General features: G+C 26.6%; 1 protein-coding gene across 1 annotated transcript in view; it reads right to left on the reverse strand.

The window, feature by feature from the left end:
• The window catches only part of LOC107446587 (piezo-type mechanosensitive ion channel component 2), a gene marked incomplete at its 5' end in the record, with an annotated part of 85,950 nt that extends 64,405 nt beyond the window's left edge, over positions 1-21,545 (reverse strand). The window contains 8 exon segments of the mRNA XM_043049668.2: positions 2,145-2,411; positions 5,944-5,988; positions 7,753-7,800; positions 13,567-13,683; positions 15,478-15,637; positions 17,424-17,922; positions 19,143-19,262; positions 21,474-21,545. Of these exon segments, the coding sequence (XP_042905602.1) occupies positions 2,145-2,411; positions 5,944-5,988; positions 7,753-7,800; positions 13,567-13,683; positions 15,478-15,637; positions 17,424-17,922; positions 19,143-19,262; positions 21,474-21,545 (1,328 nt within the window).
• Between the last annotated feature and the right edge of the window lie 2,453 nt (positions 21,546-23,998).

The following is a 23,998-nucleotide window of genomic DNA, read 5'->3' on the forward strand; positions in this document are numbered from 1 at the left end:
TAAAAAAACACACATTTAAAAAAAATGGTGTCTGTAAATCATTACACATTTCAAAATGCAATATTCCATGGAATATGTAGTTTAATCTAGAATATTTAATATTGAGAAAATAAACTCTAAATTAGCAATTCTAAAGTTTTTAAATTTTATTTTAAATTAAATATATTAAAAAAAGATCACAATGAAGTTTTAAAAAAAATAAGAAAGTAGATTTTGAGTAGAGCAAACACAATTTCCGCAATCTAAACTAGTTCCTGCTTATGCTACTCTATTCAGATCATTGCAGAATGACAAAACTTTTTTATTACAACTTTTCTTAACTTTTTATTCAAAAGGTAAAAGTATAATTTCCCTCATACAAGAAAACTAAAGTTTAGCATTTTAATTGAACCAGTTTAGAATAAATATAGTGGTTTAACATTTGTATATTTAAATATAACATATGTAAAAACTTTAACACAGCAAATTAAATTATATTTAAAAACAGTAAATAACACAACATAACAATAGAGAATATTGATTAAAACATGACATAGAATAATATTTTTATAGAAAAATGTATGCAAATATATTTCTAATTTAATAATGTTTACAAATTTTTTGACAAACACAGTACTATATACAAATGTGGTTATAAAATTACTTAGTAAACATATAATCCTCTGGCAAGAAAATAATACCATAAAATTTTGTAAAATGGTATTATAAGTAGGGCCATATAAATTTTATGCAGTTATACAGAAAAACCGCATTATTTAAAACAGTCCAAATATCCATTGACTAACCATACAATTACTATTATTCATCAAAACATCTTAATTTACTTTAACTTGTTTTTGTGATTTTTTCCCCCTTGCAATTATAAGAAACTTTTTAGCAACCTAATCTTGACTATCCCCATATATACCATATGGTTTAAACCCGATAAGATAGTGATGAGGACTGTTTATTCAAGTGCATTCCAGAAATGAGTGAGCTATGTTGAAGAATGTTGAAAGCTGGATCTAATCAAAATCTGGAATTCAGAGAAGTCTCGGAGATATTTTCAGAATTTTACAAAAAATAACAAGGAAAGTGCTCTGCTAGTAAAAATCTGTATCTTGTTATGACCAAATTATTATGAAAATAAGACAAATATTCTGAGATAATTTTGCTTCACATTGACTTATTTATATAATCATTGTAGTGTTGCACATTCATATAAATTAACTCATTAGTTAAAATATTTACTGAAATAATTGAAAAATTGTAATTAAATTAAGTAAGAAATAAAAACTGTATTTTTTTTTTCAAATTGAGTCACTTGGACCTGCCATCATAATTTAAAAAATTACCATATCTCATACCCATTATAAAATTACCATCTGTCACATAATTTGAAAAATATTTCGGCATAATTTACGAAATTCTAATTATAAGCTACAAATGCAAGAATAATGTTAAAAATGATTGTGTTATGCTCTCATGTTTGCGATGAGAGAATTTCAAATGACTTAAAGTTCAAAAAATTTAATAACAAATTAGAAGGATCTTTTTAGCATGAAAAATGGTTGAGCTAGACAATGTCAAAGAAAAAGATTGTTTTAATATTGATTCAACTCCTTTTTAAAGTTTTTAATAAGGAAATCATATTTCTACAAAAAGAAAAAATAAGTATTGCCATTCAAAAATTTGCCGTTATAACCATAACTGTGAGACCTGGATAATCCTATTCCTGGATATTTTAAACACTATTCTTGAGTACACACTTATAATAATGTTAGAAAAATTTCATTTTATTATCACAAATAACAAGCGAATCAGGTAATTACATATTAGCAATGCCATTTTATTATTATCCTGTATATATTCGTTTGACTAATAACATATAATATTAATAAAAATTTACTTATAACAATATAGAATTCACAATAATAAATTAAAATATAACTTTACCTTATTAAAACAGAACTTTCAAACATAAATTGAAACATAACTTATGAAGTTATATCATCACTTTGATTCTCATGATATGATGATCAAAGTGACGATATAGCTTCAACATATGTTGAAGCTATATAGTTGCCTATATAGTATAATAACATATAATACTAATAAAAATAGACTTATTACAATATATAATTCACAATAAAATATAGCTTTACCATCATGATGATCAAAGTGACGATGTAACTTCCTTTTGAAATGAGCTTGAAACCAGAAAGAATGGGTGTGAAAACTTTCTTCAGATTGGAATAAAAGTTCTTGGATGTTGTGATCTTGTCTTCAAGTGGTTCAACATTCATTTCTGGCATATCACTTTCACTTGTCCATATTATACTTCCATTAGGATCGACAGATAGAGTGGCAGCATTGGGGTCACCACTCTCAATGGTACGATAAGATCTACCAGTGTGATCTTCATCTAATAGCTAGAAGAGAATAAATACATTTTTACAGCTAATTGTAGACTTTTTTTTCATTCATCTTAATACATCAATTTTTGTTTGAATGAGCTTATGCTTATACTGCATAAAACTTTTTCATTAATTTCAGTTAGTTAAGGGAAACAAATATATCAAATGTTTCATAGAAACGTTAGGGTATAAATGTCTCAGAAAGAAATGAAATAAGCAAATAAAAACTTTAACTTTGACCTCAAGGTTACTTAAATTATTTCTAATATTTAAAATGACAGTAAAATGAAGCTGAAATGCAGGAAATAGCTGGCCACCATTTTTATAGCTGAGGTTATACTTATTAAGATCTTTTTATCTAGCTATAATTTAATTTTGTTACGTAACTTTTTATTTTTACTAACCTTTCTAATGCCACAACACTGATTTAACATTCCCCCTTTTTTATGCTGAATCCAACATTGCAAATGAAATTTTAATAAAATATACATAAATTTGTAACAAATCTAAAACCAATTTTTTATTAATTTTAAATAAAAGAGCCTTGTTAAAAATAAAAATAACTATTAAAATTGAGCAACATTAATAAATGTACAAAGATTCGAGGAGGTAAGTGTACTAAAAGGAAAATTGGGAATTAATAACAAGGCAAGTGAAAAGAATGAATTAATTTTAAAAAAATTTGCCGATGTAATAATAAAACCAAGAACTTATATGTTTCTAAAAAAATTACTTAGTTATCATTTAAAAACTCAAAAGTATAATATTAATGCAGAAATTTTTATCAAAATGTTAAAAGCAGCCATGCCAAATTCTTATGAGATTGAGCTTTTAGATTCAAAAAAGGTAAAAAGTATGTAATGTATAAATAACAATAAGTATTCATAAAAGAAGGATTTTGGTACAAAATAGAAAAAAAGTTATGAATGCAGTATCTTAATGCATTGAAAATTAGTTATTAACATTTATAAATTAAATAAAAATTCCACTAATAATAATATTTCGTTTTAAAATTTTCACACTTCTGAAATCCTCCTTACCAATTGCTGTAAAACGCACTCCAGTAAAGCAGCAAAAGAAAAAAAGGGAAAATTTATAATTCTAAATATATTCTATTACTGATAAAGTGTCATTTTGCAATCAATTCAACATTTCACATTAATACAAAAAGAATTAATAATAATATAATTTCAGAAATGTAAGGAAACTATAAGCAAAAGCAGAAAGCATACATTTTTAAATACAATTATTTTTAAATACAATTTATTTTAAATAAATATATTGTTTTATGTGATAATTTATAGTGATTGAAAATAAACTCCTTGAAAAATAGGTGTAGTCCCTAATGAATTATTGAAATCAATACCAAGAGTAATATTTCCCTAGAAATTATTTGAATTTAATCAAAATAAAAAACCAAAACAAACATTTTCAGTTGTATCTAACTTAAAAATACATGAAATGCAGGATAGTAATAATTAAAAATTATTTATTGTAATATATAAAAAATTATCATAAAATTATAATTAAAAATGCATGAGTAATAATTAGTAATAATTAATAAAATTTTATTAAAAAACATTGCATGTAAAAAACAAAGTAAAAAAAATAAAACTTAAGAAAATTTTTGTTAATAATACATTTTTTCTGTTTTTGCTATAAAAATTACTTATTGAAAAATTTGTGCTCAACTTTATTTAGTTTTAGCTTTTAGTACAATGGAATAAATGCACAGACAAAAGAAATTTTCCTGACAGTAATGATCCTATTGTTCATAATGTTGATTACTTCATTGGTAAAACTGCCTTAAAACTTCTTAACTAAAGACAGTGCCTGTGATGTTTTTATTACATTCTTAGAAACATTAAGCCATAATCACCCCCATTATCGTTAAAAGTAATGAGGATCTTAAGTAATGAGTAATAAATGATGAAGTTTTCTTCTTTTGTTTAAGTGTAGCTCCATTAAAAAGACATGTTTTAAATGACAGATTAAAGTGCAGGTAACTGTAAGTAAAAGAATAAGTGATCTAAAAGAAGCCTAGACAATGAAAGTGAAATATTTTCAAACTCTAACTTTAGCTCTTAATGTTTCACTCATAAAAGCCGTAGTTAAATTTTTACTAATGTCAACCATTTTCTGTGAAACAAGAATTTTAAACAATACATTTACCAATAATAATACTCAAAATGAGAGAATAAAATCTTGTTGTGTTTTCACTCATAGACAATGAATAATTCTTAACTCATTAACTTTGCTCTAATATGCTACATATTAGCAATCATATTACATATTAATGACTCCAAATAACGCATTTCTATAAGGAAGAACGTTGAGAAAAAAGCACTAAAAAAGCTCAGTAATTAACACTTTCAATACATTAATATTAACTCAGTACGAAAAAATAATTAATTTATGTATGAAAAATATAAAAATAAAAACACAACGAGTAAGCCTCCTTGGTGAAGAAATAATGCTCGGATAAAGTAAACTAATTTCAGAGCAGTTTCTGTATGAAAACGTTAAAATTCATCACGAAGAGTAGAATTGCCACAAACTCAAAATATTTATTAAGAAGCATTCATAAAAGCATTAAAAAGCATTCATATTCATAAAAGAAGCAATTTTCAAAACTCTGCAATTGTGAAATGCTTTAATTCAATAAGAAAAAAAAAAAGAGGAAAAACTCAGGAAACCTTTTAAAGAAATGTGTGATAAAAATCAACACGGAATCAATGATTAATAAATTATTCCTTTAATATGTTTTTGAACACTGTACATTTTATGGAAACTGTTTTATCCATTCAAAAACAATAAAATTTCAACAACTTGTGTGAAACCTGTGTGTGGGTGATTGAACTCTAAATAACTAAGATTAAGGTTCTTTCATAATACACGGAAACTATTATCTCTTTATCATCTTAATATTCAGTACTTACTATAATAAATCAATTATATCAATGCATTTTGTTGTGATTATACTAAACAAAACAGATCAAGCAATTGCAGCAGATTGCCTGGGGCTAACTTGTAATTTTAATTATGCCAGAAATAAATAACATGTCAAGTCAATATAAAAGTAAAAATTTTCACACAAACTAAAAAATTTCTCCAGTGTGTTCCAAAGCTAGTTGTATTGAAAGCTATTGGTAAAAATGTATTAAAAAATTTTCAGTTTTACTTTTTTTTAACAGTACGAGCACATTTTATCTGCAAAATAGAAATCACAATATATATATATATATACAAAAGAACTGCCTGGATATTAATTTTAGGGTTTTAAGAAAAGAATATTTTCCCTAGTAATTCAAGTTTTGAACAGATTTTTAACAAGATAAATTGGTAGGCATTATGTTAATTAAGGCACAATAATTAAACATCAGAAAACTGACCTACTCATTTCATTAAAAAAAATACTTTGTGGTAGAAATAGGTCATCATTAGTAATAAGTCTTATAGAATTAAACAATAAGTACAAAAGTACTTTTTTGTGTAAAAATCAAAATTATAAAGAATAAAAATGAAAATAAAGCACTAAACTACATACTGGGCAATTGTCAAATGAGTTGTAATAGAAAGAGCGGTTGTCAGCCTGCATGCAAAGATATAAAATGTGTTAGCAACTATAAGCAGTCATGCATTGTTAGTAATTAAAAAGCATGAAAACCAGTAGGTTAAATTTAAAATCTATATTAAAAAAGTAGCCCTTACATATTTTTAAATGTACTTTAATGTTATGTGGATAATGCCATAACTAGTTAAAAAATTTAAAATGTTATAAGTGAGAAACAGTAAAATTTAAAAAAAAACAGAAGTCCAAGAGTAACTTATTATTTCCTAACTAAAATAGATTTAAAACAAAGCAATATAAGTTAAGAAATAATCCCAAAACACTAGATGTTAATTTAGTACCAAAATATTAAATGATTTCGAAATAATAAAAAGGCAACCATTTACTAAATACACACCACAAATACAAACAAAAGCTATTAAAGCAAGAACTACAAGTGTATGTAGGTCTGAAAAAGCTGCTACTGAAACATACAAAGGTGAGTTTTATAAAGAAATTTTTCTTTAAACTTTTGCACTATAAAATCACGGTAATTAATCATTTTTCTCTTTCTAAGCTATTTAAATCATTTAGTAGAATAAGATGTTAGAATGTACTTAAATTTCTGGATTTAATAGCATTGGTTAATGGTAAATAAAGAACACTACTCATGCTACCAATTCTTTCAGGAAGGAAAGTTTTCGTAAAAATATGTCTTTTAAGGCTTCTAAGTTGCAGAAATAAGACAGAATATGAAAACTAAATAGGCTCATTGTCCCTGTAATCCTTGAAACTGATTTTAAATATCAAAACTGCGCTGTTTATTTTTAGACTACTATGAAATTTTTGATATTAAAAATACAGAGGAAATATTTAAAAATTAATTTCTTAAGGCATGACATATATTTAGATCAAGTTCAAATATAGGATCAAATATTTAGATCAAGGGTTTTCAAATATAAGTTCTCTATCAAAACTATTTAATTTTTAACAATAGTGAATTTATTCTTTGGATGGAATGTTATGTTAAAAAAACAAGGTATAGAAAAATTGCATTTGGAATTTAATTTTGTTTGCTTTTTGAATGTTCATTCCATTTGAAAATCTAAAACTTTATAAATTACTTAAATAATTGAAAATATTTCAGCATTATATTGAGACATAAACACGCATTTTCACATAAATAAGCATTATAAGACTTAATTAAAAAAATCATAAGGAAATTTGAAGTGGATAAACATTACACATTCAACATCTTATTCATTCAAGCATTAACTTATGTATTAGCTTAACTAAATTGAAATAAAAATTTTGAGTTAAATTTCATAAATTAAAATAAAATACAACATTGCTTGATGTTTTTTGTTGCAATACATATTTTGATAAGATACATATTCCATATCAAACATTTTTAGCATGTTATAAGTGAGCATGTCATAAGTTAGTATGTTGTCTACAGTATATACTAGACAATGCTACGTTTAATCTTTAAAAGAATACTTAATAAACTCAAATTTAAACAAAATTTGAAAATATGGATGAAATTTTTAATAGTTTTAACCAGATAAAAAAAAATTTAAAGTCATTTTCCTTAAAGCAGTTATCCTGAATCTTAATATTTATATTTAAAAGGGCATACTATATTTTATATAGATTTTTCCAAAATTAAGAAGAAACACATTTAAGAAAGGCAGAAATATATATTCCATAGAAAAACGACAAAAAAAGTACTAAAACCAAAAAAGCTCTAGCTATAGGGAGGGTCAGTATCTACCAATGACATACAATTAAAACATCTGTTCTTACTTTTTTTACAGAAGAAGTTCTACCTACTCTTGTTCTTTCTTCTTGCTGCTTAGAAGTTAACAACCATGGGAAGAAGCAAGATGCAGATGGTTGTGCAACCAGGAAAGCAATTTAAGGTGCAACATAAGTAATACATGCAGGAACAAAGAAATGGATATAGAGTTAAATATTAGCCAGATGCAAAGACATAAAGGCATCAACAACTTATATTAGCTACATTAAAATAAGTTTCATTTATATCAGAATTACAATAGTACTCTTTAAAGAAATATTATGCTTACAATGTTATTAAAATGAAATTTGATATTAAAATGTTTAAAATGAAATAGCTAAAAGCTTTGGAAAATAAATTAAAAATTAACAATTAACATCCACAACTGTTAGATTTTTTTTAATTAAGAAGGAATTTTTGTTAGAATATAAGAAAAACATCTGATAAATTGCAATTTTTAATACTTAAAAATTTAAAAGCAAAAAACATTTTTTTAAGATTTAAGTATTTATACCAACAAATTTTTAATACTTAAAAATTTAAAAGCATAAAAATTTTTTTTTAAGATTTAAGTATTTATACCAACAAATTTTAATTTTAAGGACACAGAAAGTGAAAAGCAATATAACAATAATATTTTGCCTTAACAAAGAGGTATTAAATTACCCATATTAGTCACACAATACTGATAGTCAGCTAAAAAATAAGGAATTTCTGACCAGTTTTTATCTTTGGTCATGTATATAGAGTTTGATAACATTCTAATAAAAATAATTTTTTTAAGTAAATGTATTACACCTGTTTAAATAACTGAAGCAAAAACCTGATTGTTAATAGAACTATTAGTCTAATGGTACAAAGTAGGAAAAAATAGTATAATAATCATTATATGCAAAAACAAAAAAGAATAAATAAATAAATCAATTTAAATGAAAAGACAACTTCTGGAAAATATATAAGAAATATACTAAAAGAAATCAGTATTAAAAAAAATACATAAATATATGCATAGCGAGAAAGGAAAAAAAAGACATAGAATCATATACCTTTTACAGCATTGTATAATATTATAAAAGAGTTTCAAATAAACAAAATAATATGGCCAATCAGTAAATAAAAATTCCATTTTTATTTAAAAATATTTAAAAAAAATGTAAAATTTAATAATGAAGAACAAGTTTTGAAAAATATATGTTTTTAATGCTAGGAATTTTCAAAATAAAACGGAAATAGCTATCACTTCATTCAATTTTTCAATAACTTTGAAATTGTTAAGCAAGTTAGATTCTTGATCTATAACTATACTTAAACTATATGAACAATTTCTCTAAATGAAAGAAAAGCAATGGTAAACAAGCACAAAGGTAACATAAACAGACCTGTATATAATACACAAACGTGCGAGTCATTGCAGAAGATTTTGTCACCTTCTCGGAAAAATTTTTATAATTACTAAAAAAGAAATAACCCGTATTCTTCAAAGAAAGTGCGTCTTTTTCGAATTCTCAAGATGAAAAAAAAAAAATTAATTTTTACGCTTTTTCCTACCAATGCAAACATGATTTAAAGCTACATTCACATGATTTAAAATTACACACCACGATTCCTATTTAAACTATTTAATATCACACATTGCGTTTTGTATTTTCACGTTTTTATATCAAATATTACTTTTTGTATTTACTCAATTTAAAATCCAGTATTATAATTCGTGTTCCAGTGATTTAAAAAGTATATATCGGAATTCGTATTCAAGTGTTTTTAAAATGAAACATAGAGTTGTGTATTTAAGCGAACGTCAAATCAAACACCGATATCCGTATTTACACGATTTAAAAATAAAATATCGAGATTAGTATTCATCAAACATTAAAATTCGTATTTGCGTGAATTGAAAATCACACATTAAGTTTCCTAATTGCACAATTTAAATATAATCTCTGATTTATATTTTTATTAAAACGTTGATAACATTCTGGTGATGTATGTTTCCTATATACGTTTTTTCCTTGATCAAATTTCAGGTATTTTTTTAATTATTTAAAAAGTGTGTTAGCCCCCCTGTGGCAGAATTTTTTCAGACTTTCTGTGACAAACTTCCCTAGCACTAATATTTTTCTTTAAGATACTTTTAATTACAACAATTACTAATTTAAAGTAACGAAAACATTGTGTACACAGAAGAAAGTATAGAATAGAAATGTATACTAATTCTTTACTAATTATCTATACTAATTTTTTACAAAAAAAACTTCGTAAAAAAATTCAGTGTGACTTAAGAGTGACACTTTGAGTACATTCCTTGTTAAATGAAATTAAAAATTAAACATATGAACAAAATTAGCAAAGAATTATTGCAGAAATAAATATTAAACATCCATTTTAAAATTTAAATTATAAAACTTCAAAAAAAAACTAGATCAAAAAACAAAAAATCAGTAATTGGATTATTGAAAGATCAATAAAAATGTATTTAAACATACGCTTCTAGTAGTTCTTCTTGATTGTTTTCTTCGGCGCACACTACCCTGAGAATACTGAGAGCTTTGTTTAGAATCAACTCTTGACATACAAGGCTCATATTTTGATTCATCAACAGGCTATAATAAAATAATTGAGTTCATTAAACATAAAGCATAGATATTTTTACAATATTTTTAATAAAAAAATATCAACAAAATAGCAAATTTTAAAAAAGTTCACCAATTTACTTGATTATTTCTTATTATTAAACACAAAATTTACCAACAAATACAAGTCTTTTGATGATGATCACCATTTTGTGCATTCTTAGACAGAAAAATCATATATGATGATATATATTTCAGACACCTTTGGTTGTCCTTAATATAAAATTGATAAAAGTTACAAAGGTGTTTATCTGCAAATTATTTAATTATTCTCTCTTTAAAGGTACTTAAACATTAAACAATAATAATTTATTTAGCATCCCTTCTTAATACTATTTCATGTTAAATGAACATTCCTTTTTTGACAGAATTCAAATTCAGTTTTGACAATGTCAAAATTATTTCCACCCCAGTCACATCAACTCCATTGTCAAGGATACTAGTAATCATCAATTACTGCACATTGTTGCAATCTTGGGCATAAGTTCAGCTTCAACAATACCAAAATTATTTTCACCTCGACCACATCAACTCATCTTGATGTCCTGGAATCTTGTTGTATTCATATGACTGCTGATTCTCTTGTTACGACACTAGTTTCTCAACACCTGTCCATAGCACATGGAAATGCATTTCACTCTGTTTTGCCCCTCTTGGCCACTGTGGCTTTTCATGTTGGGTTTTTGTTTAATTTTTTTCTCTTTTCTCTCTGAGCTACTGTGATTTTTCTAGTTTTGTTTCTCACCTTAATTTTTCATCGGCAACATTATGATTTATATTTAAAATCACTTTTGTTTTTTCTCATTCATGTCATCTTGAAAATGGGCGTCTGTTTTTGAGCGCTTGATACATGTAGACTGTTATTTCCAATTTGAATGTAGTTTTGAATCGCGTAGTACTATTCTTTGCTATAATAACATATTAAGAGCTGTGGTGGCTCAGGTGATAGAGCATTCACTTTCAATTTAGGTGAACTGGGTTCGAATCCCAGCAATGTCTGATCGATACGAATTCCACACCCGACTTCCAATGACCAGAGTGCTGACATAAAATATCCTCAGTGGTAGATGGATCATGGGTTATATTTCTCTTGCTGTCAGACTAACAGTGGGAGATTTTCGTCGTTTCCCTCTCCATTTAACGCAAATGCGAATAAGTTATAAATCATACGAAAAGTAAAAATGTCATTCATGACTATTTTTTTATTATAATATGATATGATATTAGCCGTCTTATTATACTAGTTAATAAAAATATTTTACAAATTATTTTAAAAACATTAAAAAAGTTATATTTTGTTTCTAATATGTTTCATTAATTTTTAAAATTTATTTAAAGTTAAACTTTCTAAAGCCAACCTATGCAATTAAAATTAATCAATGAAAATAACTATTTAAAACTATACAGCAATATAACGAATAACTTTTTGCCCTATTGTTAAATAATATCTTTTGAAAAAAGTGTCAAATCACATTTTAAAATAACCAAGAATTAAATAACAATTTCAAAAATAAATTTGTGGATGAAATAGCAATAGTAACCAAAAAAAAATTTATTAGGTTTAAATTTTATCCCAATAGATTTGGAAACTAAATATGTTGAATCAATTTTCTTTTACAATAAAAAATTTGGGGGCCTTTCAATGGAATGACATTAATTTTAATTAACTGTCTGTTTCAAGAAATAAAAATTAATGTGAAGTAATTATATGGATTGGTGAGCTGATCTCCCCAGAATTTTTGAAAAAATATTAATAAATTTTATGAGTAATGACACTTACAGGAGATATGAGCTGCTTTCTAATAATTAATGCTAACAGACAATACAGTCCTAGAATGAAAAATGGACTAGCATACAAAGTCCAGGAATGATCTTGGAAGACTAGGGTGCGAGGATCATTGGTGCAATTCTGAAGAACGAAATCAGGAAGACCAAGTAGCCTAAAAATTAGAAGAATCCAGTAAGAACTAAAAGACAAGTGAACAAAAAGTTATTTGAACATAAATGCGACTAGCAAAAGGGACATAAAATCTTAAAAGTAATGACATCTTTAAATGACGATTAAGTTAGAAACAGAATGCAAATAAATTTTTTTTAAAGCATTTAATAGTTAAATATAGAGATATAGCACAAAATATTCAGTTTCTATAAACTTTATTTTTAATATTAAGAGAAATACATGTCACACGAACAAACTTCTTACATTATGTAATTTTTGATAAACTTAATAAGGAAAGAGATGTAAAATTTAGATTCTAAGATCCAATTTCTAAGAAAAGTTAAAAGAATATAGTTGCATCCAATGGCTTGGAAGCCATAATTCACCATACTGCACTACACATAGACAGTGTTAACCCTTAGAATCAGAATTTTTATTAAATATATTTCACAAATTTTTTTTTCATTATTTTTTATTATTATAGTCAAAAAAAGTAGAAAATATTATATTTAGCACTTTAATAATTAATAGTTATAAAAATATAGCATGAAACACCGGTGTCTTTTTCTGCATTAAAGGTAAAATTTTCCAAACATTTTTCAAAGTGTTCAAAATTTCAAACAATTATTTTTCAAATTTGAAGAGAAACAGTTATTCATCATTGAAATTTCTTTAATTTACAAAATCAATTATTGTTAAATTTTTGAATTTGAATGAAAAAAAAAACAAATTANGATAACATTCTGGTGATGTATGTTTCCTATATACGTTTTTTCCTTGATCAAATTTCAGGTATTTTTTTAATTATTTAAAAAGTGTGTTAGCCCCTCTGTGGCAGAATTTTTTCAGACTTTCTGTGACAAACTTCCCTAGTACTAATATTTTTCTTTAAGATACTTTTAATTATAACAATTACTAATTTAAAGTAACGAAAACATTGTGTACACAGAAGAAAGTATAGAATAGAAATGTATACTAATTCTTTACTAATTATCTATACTAATTTTTTACAAAAAAAACTTCGTAAAAAAATTCAGTGTGACTTAAGAGTGACACTTTGAGTACATTCCTTGTTAAATGAAATTAAAAATTAAACATATGAACAAAATTAGCAAAGAATTATTGCAGAAATAAATATTAAACATCCATTTTAAAATTTAAATTATAAAACTTCAAAAAAAAAACTAGATCAAAAACAAAAAAAATCAGTAATTGGATTATTGAAAGACCAATAAAAATTTATTTAAACATACGCTTCTAGTAGTTCTTCTTGATTGTTTTCTTCGACGCACACTACCCTGAGAATACTGAGAGCTTTGCTTAGAATCAACTCTTGACATACAAGGCTCATATTTTGATTCATCAACAGGCTATAAAATAATTGAGTTCATTAAACATGAAGCATAGATACTTTTACAATATTTTTAATTAAAAAATATCAACAAAATAAAAAAATTTTAAAAAGTTCACCAATTTACTTGATTATTTCTGATTATTAAATACAAAATTTACCTACAAATACAAATCCTTTGATGATGATCACCATTTTAAGCATTCTTAGACATAAAAATCATATATGATGATATATATTTCAAACTCCTTGTGTTGTCATAAATACAAAATTAATAAAAGTTACAAAGGTATTTAACAGCAAATTATTTAATTATTCTTTCTCTAACTATATTTAAACATTAAACAATAATAATTTGCTCAGCATCTCTTCTTAATACTATTCCGTTTAAAATGAATCGACAGATTTCAGATTCAGTTTTGACAATGTCAATATTATTTCCACCTGAGTCACATCAACTCCATTATCAAGAATGCTAGAAATCATCAATTGTTGCACATTGTTGCCATCTTGGGCATAAGTTTAGTTTCAACAATACCAAAATTATTTTCACCTCGATCACATGAACTCATCTTGATGCCCTGGAATCTTGTTTTATTCATATGATTGCTGATTCTCTTGTTACGACACTAGTTTCTCAACATCTGTTGATAGCACATAGAAATGTATTTGGGTCACTGTGGCTTTTCTTGTTGGTTTTTCTTTTAATTTTTTTCTTTTTTCTCTCTGAGCTACTGTGATTTTTCTAGTTTTGTTTCTCGCCTTAATTTTTCATCGGCAACATTATAATTTATATTTAAAATCACTTTTGTTTTTTCTCATTCATGTCATCTTGAAAATGGGCGTCTGTTTTTGAGCGCTTGATACATGTAGACTGTTATTTCCAATTTGAATGCAGTTTTGAATCACGTAGTACTATTCTTTGCTACAATAACATATTAAGAGCTGTGGTGGCTCAGGTGATAGAGCATTCACCTTCAATTTAGGTGAACTGGGTTCGAATCCCAGCAATGTCTGGTCGATACGAATTCCAGAGTGCTGACATAAAATATCCTCAATGGTAGATGGATCATGGGTTATATTCCTCTTGCTGTCAGGCTAACAGTGGGAGATCTTCGTGGTTTCCCTCTCCATTTAACGCAAATGCGAGTAAGTTCATAAATCATACGAAAAGTAAAAATGTCATTCATGACTATTTTTTTATTATAATATAAAATAATCGCATAATATTACCTTATTATGGCAAAGATATTAGCCGTCTTATTATACTAGTTAATAAAAATATTACAAATTATTTTAAAAACATTAAAAAAGTTATATTTTGTTTCTAATATGTTTCATTAATTTTTAAAATTTATTTAAAGTTAAACTATGTAAAACCAAATATGCAATTAAAATTAATCAATGAAAATAACTATTTAAAATTATACAGCAATATAATGAATAACTTTTTGCCCTATTGTTAAATAATATCTTTGGAAAAAAGTGTTAAATCAGTTTTTAAAATAACCAAGAATTAAATAACAATTTCAAAAATAAATTTGTGGATGAAATGGCAATAGTAACCAAAACAAATTTATTAGGTTTAAATTTTATCTCAATAGATTTGGAAACTAAATATGTTGAATAAATTTTCTATTTGAATAAAAAATTTCGGGGCCTTTCAATGAAATGATATTAATTTTAAATAACTGTCTGTTTCAAGAAATAAAAATTAATGTGAAGCAATTATTTGGATTGGTGAACCAAGTGAGCTGAGCTCCCCAGAATTTTTGAAAAAATATTAATAAATTTTATGTGTAATGACACTTACAGGAGATATGAGCTGCTTTCTAATAATTAATGCTAACAGACAATACAGTCCTAGAATGAAAAATGGACTAGCATACAAAGTCCAGGAATGATCTTGGAAGACTAGGGTGCGAGGATCATTGGTGCAATTCTGAAGAACGAAATCAGGAAGACCAAGTAGCCTAAAAATTAGAAGAATCCAGTAAGAACTAAAAGACAAGTGAACAAAAAGTTATTTGAACATAAATGCGACTAGCAAAAGGGACATAAAATCTTAAAAGCAATGACATCTTTAAATGATGATTAAGTTAGAAACAGAATGCAAATAAATTTTTTAGAGCATTTAATAGTTAAATATAGAGATATAACTCAAAATATTCAGTTTCTATAAACTGTATTTTTAATATTAAGAGAAATTCATGTCACACGAACGAACTTCTTACATTATGTAATTTTTGATAAGCTTAATAAGGAAAGAGATGTAAAATTTAGATTCTAAGATCCAATTTCTAAGAAAAGTTAAAAGAATATAGTTGCATCCAATGGCTTGGAAGCCATAATTCACCATACTGCACTACACATAGACAGTGTTAACCCTTAGAATCAGAATTTTTATTAAATATATTTCACAAATTTTTTTTTCATTATTTTTTATTATTATAGTCAAAAAAAGTAGAAAATATTATATTTAGCACTTTAATAATTAATAGTTATAAAAATATAGCATGTAACACCGGTGTCTTTTTCTGCATTAAAGGTAAAATTTTCCAAACATTTTTCAAAGTGTTCAAAATTTCAAACAATTATTTTTCAAATTTGAAGAGAAACAGTTATTCATCATTGAAATTTCTTTAATTTACAAAATCAATTATTGTTAAATTTTTGAATTTGAATGAAAAAAAAAACAATTATCAAGCTACTTTTTTTATATTTTATGGTACAAATATGATTCCGATGATCAGACAGAATTTTTTTACTAACAATTAGACTGCGTTATAGTTAAAAAAATATCAAAATATATTTTGTAATTAGAATGTGCGTAAAAAATATATAAAAGTGTCCCTTCTGCATCAAAAGGCAAAATCTGCATCATTAATATAGCATCATTAATATAGCAAAATCATATAAAACTGTGAATGAAGTTAGAAAAGAAAAAAATAGGAAAGATCACGAGGACTCCTTGGAAGTTTCGGTTCAATGTAACTAAAAAAGCAAATTCTTAACTTTTTATCCAATTTTTTTTACGGAATACAGCTGATATTTCAGTCATCCACGTAAAATTTTAAAAAAATTTCAAAAAACTGACTTTATGACACAGAACTTGCCCACTCAATTAAATAATTCCTGAAAAGGATTTAAGAAAAATAAAAACAGCCTTACATTAAATAACAATTTTAAAAGTGAATTTATAAAGAAAATTCCAATTCAGAGCTTAAACATTCCAAAATAGTTTGTTTTAAATGAAACCATCACATTTTGAAAACACATTACATCTCGATTACATTACACATAAGCTCAACTCAATCAAACAAACTATAGGGAAAGCAATACTGAAAAAAGAATGTCAAAAATTATTAAAGTGAAACATTTTAACAAATAAAAAAACTTCAGAAAACTACAAAATAATTTTAAAAATTTAAAATATAATTTTTAAAAATAGTATGATTTTAAAATAATAGTGTTTATAAATAATACCAGATTTTCTTTTATATATGTATATATATATATATGAAAAATCTAACACGTCAAAAATCTATACGTACTATTCTCCAACTTTTTCTTATTCTTACTTTATTCTATCTTTTGTTTTATCGTATTAAAAAAAATTTTTTATTTGAAAGTTTAAACTGTCAAACATTGGTCGAACAATTGGTTTCAACCTACTTACACTTAATAAAAGTGAATAAAAAAACTATAATACATAAAATACAAATATAGTAAATAAGAAAAGGTCCAAACTATACATACCTGGCCGTTAAACTATCAGGTGGGACATATTCTTGAACATAGTCGACTTGATAAATATAAATAACAACAAAATGAAGAGCACAATAAATTAGTAGTGGAATTTTAGTCAATAAATACTTTCTACCAATTTTTAGATTACATGAAAGCCACGTGCACACAGTTAAAAAAACCAAAAAATATACTGCTGAAGATAGAGACGGATATAAAATTCCAGCTCCCGCTAAAAGAAATAATACGCAAGTTTCTCCTGCCCAAAATAACACTTCTGATTTCTTTTTTTTACGCTTCCTCACAGGTCTTCGTATCACATCACTTTCAGGTACTTCTTGATTATCAGGAGTTTGTTGAGCAGTTTGAAGTTTTTCTATAGCAATGAGGACTCCCACTGCAGAAAGCAACACTAGGAAATCAAGTCCGATGATGCGAATGGCGTCCACAACTTTTACTTTGTCAAAGCGATGAAAACCGAACACTGCAAACAGCCTCCCTTTCCAATCACCTATACAATAAGCAAAAAAAAAAAATTTATAAATAAACTAGACAAAATATTTTACAGAAAAAATTTTCATACTTCTACCCCTGTATAATTAAAAAATAAATTATAGTAGCTAGATAACTCAATTCATGGACTGTACTTGACTCACAAACTAAAAATTAAATGAGTGCCCGTTTAAATATTTTGGACCTGCTCAATTTATTAAAATACAGATAAAAGTGTAATATTTTCAATTTTTATTGATGTTGAAGTATTGTGGTAACATCCAGATTTCGTTAAATTGGCAAATGTCATTAATATATCAGTGTTATGTTTAATTATCTTTGATTTATTAAATGCAGACTATTAGCTAGGCTAATCCCTTTGATTACTGACTTTTGATAATACCTATAATGTTACCAATCCACATTTTAATGTTAAAAACTTTCAACAGCCGTTTTACTTCATTTGAGAACATTGGCACAACATACAATCTTTTGATTTGCCATCTTCTCTACATTATTTTAAACATTAGTCCTCTAACACTTTATTAAGAGAACAATGCAAATTATTCATAAGAAGACAACATTCTCAGGTTTCTACTAAGCGAACTTCTATACGCTATTCAGCATACAAGATATTGCAGATTTTAGAACAAGAATATGGAATTAAGATAAACGGAAAAGAAACAGCTATATGGCACACTGCATTCTATTTGGGGCACCATATTATTTATTTTTACCAAAGCTAGTCATCAGATGTCGCTGCTAACTGAAAACAAAACCAGTAAAACAGTTTTTTCAAAATAACTATCATTTTAATCTACAACATTGCACAGTTAAAAAACAGAACATGCAAATATTTCAGATGCAATAGTCTGATGTGCAACAACAGTAAATTTGTTGTTTTTAAAGATGCAGAAATTCAGTAGCGTCATCTGTAGCCTAACTTTGTAACTAATCTTGAAATTCGGTAAAAATAGAATCTGGTTTCTTAAGCAAAACGCAGCAACCTATAAATTTCAATCCCTCTATTTTTAATTGATTTTGGTTTCATTTTTGAAAAATATGTGTTAAAACTTAACACAATTTAAGAAAATGTTTCAAGTAAAAAAGCAAAATTTACTTTTATGTTTTTTCGGCATAAAATTATTACAAAGTAATTCCATTATGTGGTGAAAATATTACTGAATTTTAAGTAATAGATTAAAGTAAATATAGTTTTAATTAAAACAGTTTACTTACAGTAGTCTAAAAAATGTCCATAATCTCCCAAACTGAGCATGACAGTTTGAAATATGACATGACATATACAAAATGCTGTGCTTAGTCCAATGACTGATTTGAGGTAACGTGGTGATGGACCTGTAAAGTAAATGCAAAATCTATTTTAAAAATATACTTTGCATAAGATTAAGAGCGAAACAGCAGATTCCTTTTCAATTAATTGTGGTCAAGGAACAAAGTTGGTAAAGGTTGAAAACAATGTTAAAATCCATGACTTCTAATTTGAATGTCCATAAATAATGTCACACTTTTTTTTCCAATACTTTGAACCTCTCCTATTCTTTGTCACAAATCATTACCTTCACTCTACCACTTTGAGACATGTCACTCTATGTCAGTGTTTCCCAAACTTATGTATTTTTGTGTACCCTTTCTAAATTTTTCATAACGCTGTGTACCACTGAAATGAATGTATTTTTTACTGTAAAAAAATTGCCCAAAAGTTAAAAATCACAACTGGCTGTTGATACCCCTAATTATTAACTGTTAACTCTGCAAAAAAATAGCCAATAGAAAAATACGTAATGGTAAATTTTCATGGCTAGCTTTGTTTTTAAATAAAATTTTGTGAAATTTTCGTTTGCTTCAAGATATTTCGCATAAGAACGCGTATCCCCGCTAAACTGTTCCCGTACCCCTGGGAGCACTCGTACCACACTTTGGGAAACACTGCCCTATGTTATATAACCATATACTAGCAGTTCAGATACAGAACTAAGCTAAAGATCAACTCAAATTTCATTTTTTAAATCTGAAGTTTACTAATTTTGACTAAAATATGTGATGCCACAAGTACCCTACCCTCTTTCTCCTTCTTGTCACAATTTCAAGAGCCCCTTCTCTTCCCTACAAGCGTGACATCAATTATAGACGTCACTTTACTATCAAAAATCTTCCTGTCTAAAATTATAATCTATATATATATTTCTCTTACACGGCGATAAAAAAAATGCCTCATTACAACTCTCCGAATGGCAACGCTAGAAAATCGACCAATCATTGCTGCTAAAAATGTCACATGGTGAGGTGGCTCAACATATAGCGCTTTTAAAAANAAAATTATTAATTTATGTATTAACTCTCTAATTATATTAAAAACTATAGAGCAAAATTATACAAATAGTTACATATTTCTTCAATTAAAGTATAAACTAGCGAATTATGCAGCTAAGTGAATGAAAAACAATTATGATTAAAGAATGTAATGGAATTTTTCGGTATTAACATATATTAATGATAAAAAATATATATATAATAAAATATAGATTAATGATAAAAAAAAACTGATTCAACTTAATAAAAAATACATGCTACAGAAAAGTCTGATATTTTAATTCAGACTTAAATAATAAATCACCAACTATTCATTAAAATAAATAACAGTTCTAAACAACAAAAAAATTATTTGGGTCGACGATATTTTCATTTGGCACAAAAACGTACTTTCTTGGAATAAATAAACGATTTTCTGACAGAATTGGATTTTATGAAATACAAAATATGGGAAGTAAACGTTATCTGGAAAATTTGGTCCAAATTATTAAGTTAGGAGAGCGGTCAAAAAATTTAGCTCCTTAATGCTAATTTACTTTTAATGTTATTTTTTAAACGAAAAAAATTCAACAATCAATTACAGATCTTGTTTATTTATGGATAATTTAATACAAAAAGAAATAAAAGAAAAGCTTGAAATACTCTTATTATTTATCTAATGATGAAAGACTACTTTATTATCATTTATCTTATTTTATCTAATAATGAACCAAAATATTTTGTAATTACAAATTACAAAATCCTAAATTTGTTATAGTAGAATAGTTCTCAAACTTAGAATAGTTCGAGAAATTAAAATGAAAAAATACTTTTTTTGTTTAAATTTTGTCCTTCATTCGTTATGTAATATAATTATCGTTATATGTTATATCGGCAAGTTTGTTTGAATTATTAAAATAATTTTAGATTATATTTAACATTAAAAGGCCCAAAATTTTATAATTTGGAAATAAAAATATTCAAAACCGTCGGGAACATAATTAAAATAATAAAATAAAGGGTTTATTCAGGGAAAGTACGTTTTCGAGCCTCATTTTAAGGATTAATATACATTTTTATTTGTTGCTACAGTTCCCTTTGGTTGTAAAGGAGAGGGGTACACGACCTAAATAATCATATTTATGAAAAGAAAAATTATAAATGAACATAATTTTCAATGATAAATAAATAATGTCTGAAAATTACTTCCAGAACACGATTTTAATATCTGATCAAATAAAACAAGCTGAATCTTACCAGAAAGTAAAGGATTTACTAGTAGGCATGCCAAATATATGAAGGAAAAAAAGTTGAATCTGAACACAACAGCTGGAATAAAAATTGCATACATTTTAGTATATAATACAGCTAATATATACTACAGTAATTCATTCCCGAATCCCAAAACTTTTAAGGAAAAAAATTATCAGATTTAAACTTAAAATTCGAAAGAAAAATTTCACAGTGAACAACGCCTTTGTTCGATTCACCTTCAAAATGCTAAATTTAAATAAACAGACAATTTTTGCAGAAGTATAATACTTACTGTAGTACAGATTTCAATTCATTTAAACCTTAACGATCGGTATTAAAGATTGGTACTCCTTCTGATGCATTTAGTTAGTTTTTAATACTGTAGAATCAATTAGATTAATCTTTTAACAGCAGAAAAGTTATATTAATTACTGGATATTTTGCCATATCATACCCTTCTCCTCAGCAAATGAGCTTCTAAGAATGAGAATTGTTAACTGATTCGCAGATTCAAAACCATGATATGATTCATTGAATTTATTCGGTGATCGGAATTATCATATTGAAACGAATTCGCATCATTTAAGTTGGATCACTTGAATATTTCAATCGGACTCGAACAAATCATTATTTTCCTCCAAACTAATTTGAATCACAATCAATTTAAAATGTTTTTATTAAGTCAAAAATGCATTGACTTCAAATTAATGTGCATTATACAGCGCAAAGTTAATGGTTTCACTGGCCACAGCACGACTAAATATAATATATTTGATTGAAAAATTATAGGCCAGTCGCCATCCGATCGCCACCTTTTTCGTCGTAAATGCACCTTCCCAAATGTATTTTATTTATTATTTTTAATAACAATGAAATTGAGCCACGGTTGCTCAAAGGATAGAGCTTTTGCATCTAATGAGAGGATTCAGATTCGAATCCCAGCTGTGACTGGTTGATATGAACTGAATTCGGTATCTAGCTCGCACCGACCACAGTGCTGACATAAATTATCCTCAGTGGTAAACGGATCATGGGTTAGTCTCCTTGCCGACGGGTTAACCGTGGGAGGTCTTCGTGGTTTACCTCCCTGTATAAAGCAAATGCGAGTTAGTTCAACCAAAAAGTCCACCACGATGGCAAATGTTTCCCAATACTTGATCCAGGAGTTCCCTCGTTTTCTGGATCGGGTTAAAATTACTAGACTAACGAATTGAACGTCGGTAGTCGCAAACTCAAAATTGGATTGGCTGTTCAACGATGGTTATAAAACTGTAAAAATAACAATGAAATTATGACTATTTTATAATATTCTGAAAAAATATATCATTTCACGCTTACTTTTAAAAAATTTTCTTCACATTATAAATTAACTTTATAACGCTCACCAGATATTCAGAATTCATTCAACAGAAATGTCTTACATTATTAATATCAACAATTTGTCCCTTTTAATTGTTTTTGTGTGTTGCATCATTGCGCACCTAGATTTTGTTGCGCATAAACATTAGAAAAGTCAAATATTTTCTCAATAACTTTTTCGTCACTTTACATTTTTACGTGATATAACATTAATACAAAATAAGAACTCTGACGTTTGCAAAATTATATAATTTGCTTAGAATGTTCTTTTGCCTTTTTTATTATTAATATTTTTAGCCTATAATATCACAATGTGCCGCTTCTAAACCGAGAAAATTGTTGGAAACGCCGTCGTGAAATCCGGTATGAATGCCACACCTTTCTTATTTCAGACATTAACTTTTCCGGAAACCGACGTTTTCTTTTAGTATTTTCAGAAAACCTATTTCGTGTAAAACAATGTGTTTAAATAGTTCTCCGGAGTAAGGTTCTTTTTCTTTCCTGAAGAGCAGTTATAGAGGCTAACACAGATTCAGCTCATATGTATCCCCTCACACATCAATCCAGTTTCTTTAAAAAAAAAACTTAAATTTTCTTTCAAAAGTTTTCAGGTTCAAATATAAACAGGTTCTATTCAGATTTAAATACAAACAGATCAAATAATATTACTCGGTTAAAAAATCCATTCGTTTCTAACTGCATGGAAACAACAGTCGACATGTTTCAAGCGTTAAAAAATAGGCGGACGTTTTCAAGACTCGTCAGATGTGAATGAGAAAAAAAAGTGATTTGAAATATAAAAAAACGTAAAGTTGCCAATGAAAAATTGAAAGTGAGGAATAAAAATAGATAAAACAGTGCTGAGAGAGAAAAAGCTAGATTTAAGAGCTTAAAATATGTCAACTGTTGTTTCCAACTTGCATATTTTTGAAGCGGATGAAGTTTTTAATCAAGCAATATCTTACCGATTCAGTTTCTTGGGATTATTTATTAAGGTTAAATAATATTAAAATATTAGTCATCTTCTATGGTTTTATAGTTGCTATGACAAATATACTGATTTATTGTTTGTTTATGTATTCTATTGTAACCTTGATATATTTTTGCTTTGCGTGGTTTGCTTTGCAAGCGTATCTCTGGATATATATATATATATATATACAGATATA

This window comes from Parasteatoda tepidariorum, chromosome 6, assembly GCF_043381705.1.
Source record: "Parasteatoda tepidariorum isolate YZ-2023 chromosome 6, CAS_Ptep_4.0, whole genome shotgun sequence".
Lineage (NCBI taxonomy): Eukaryota > Metazoa > Arthropoda > Arachnida > Araneae > Theridiidae > Parasteatoda > Parasteatoda tepidariorum.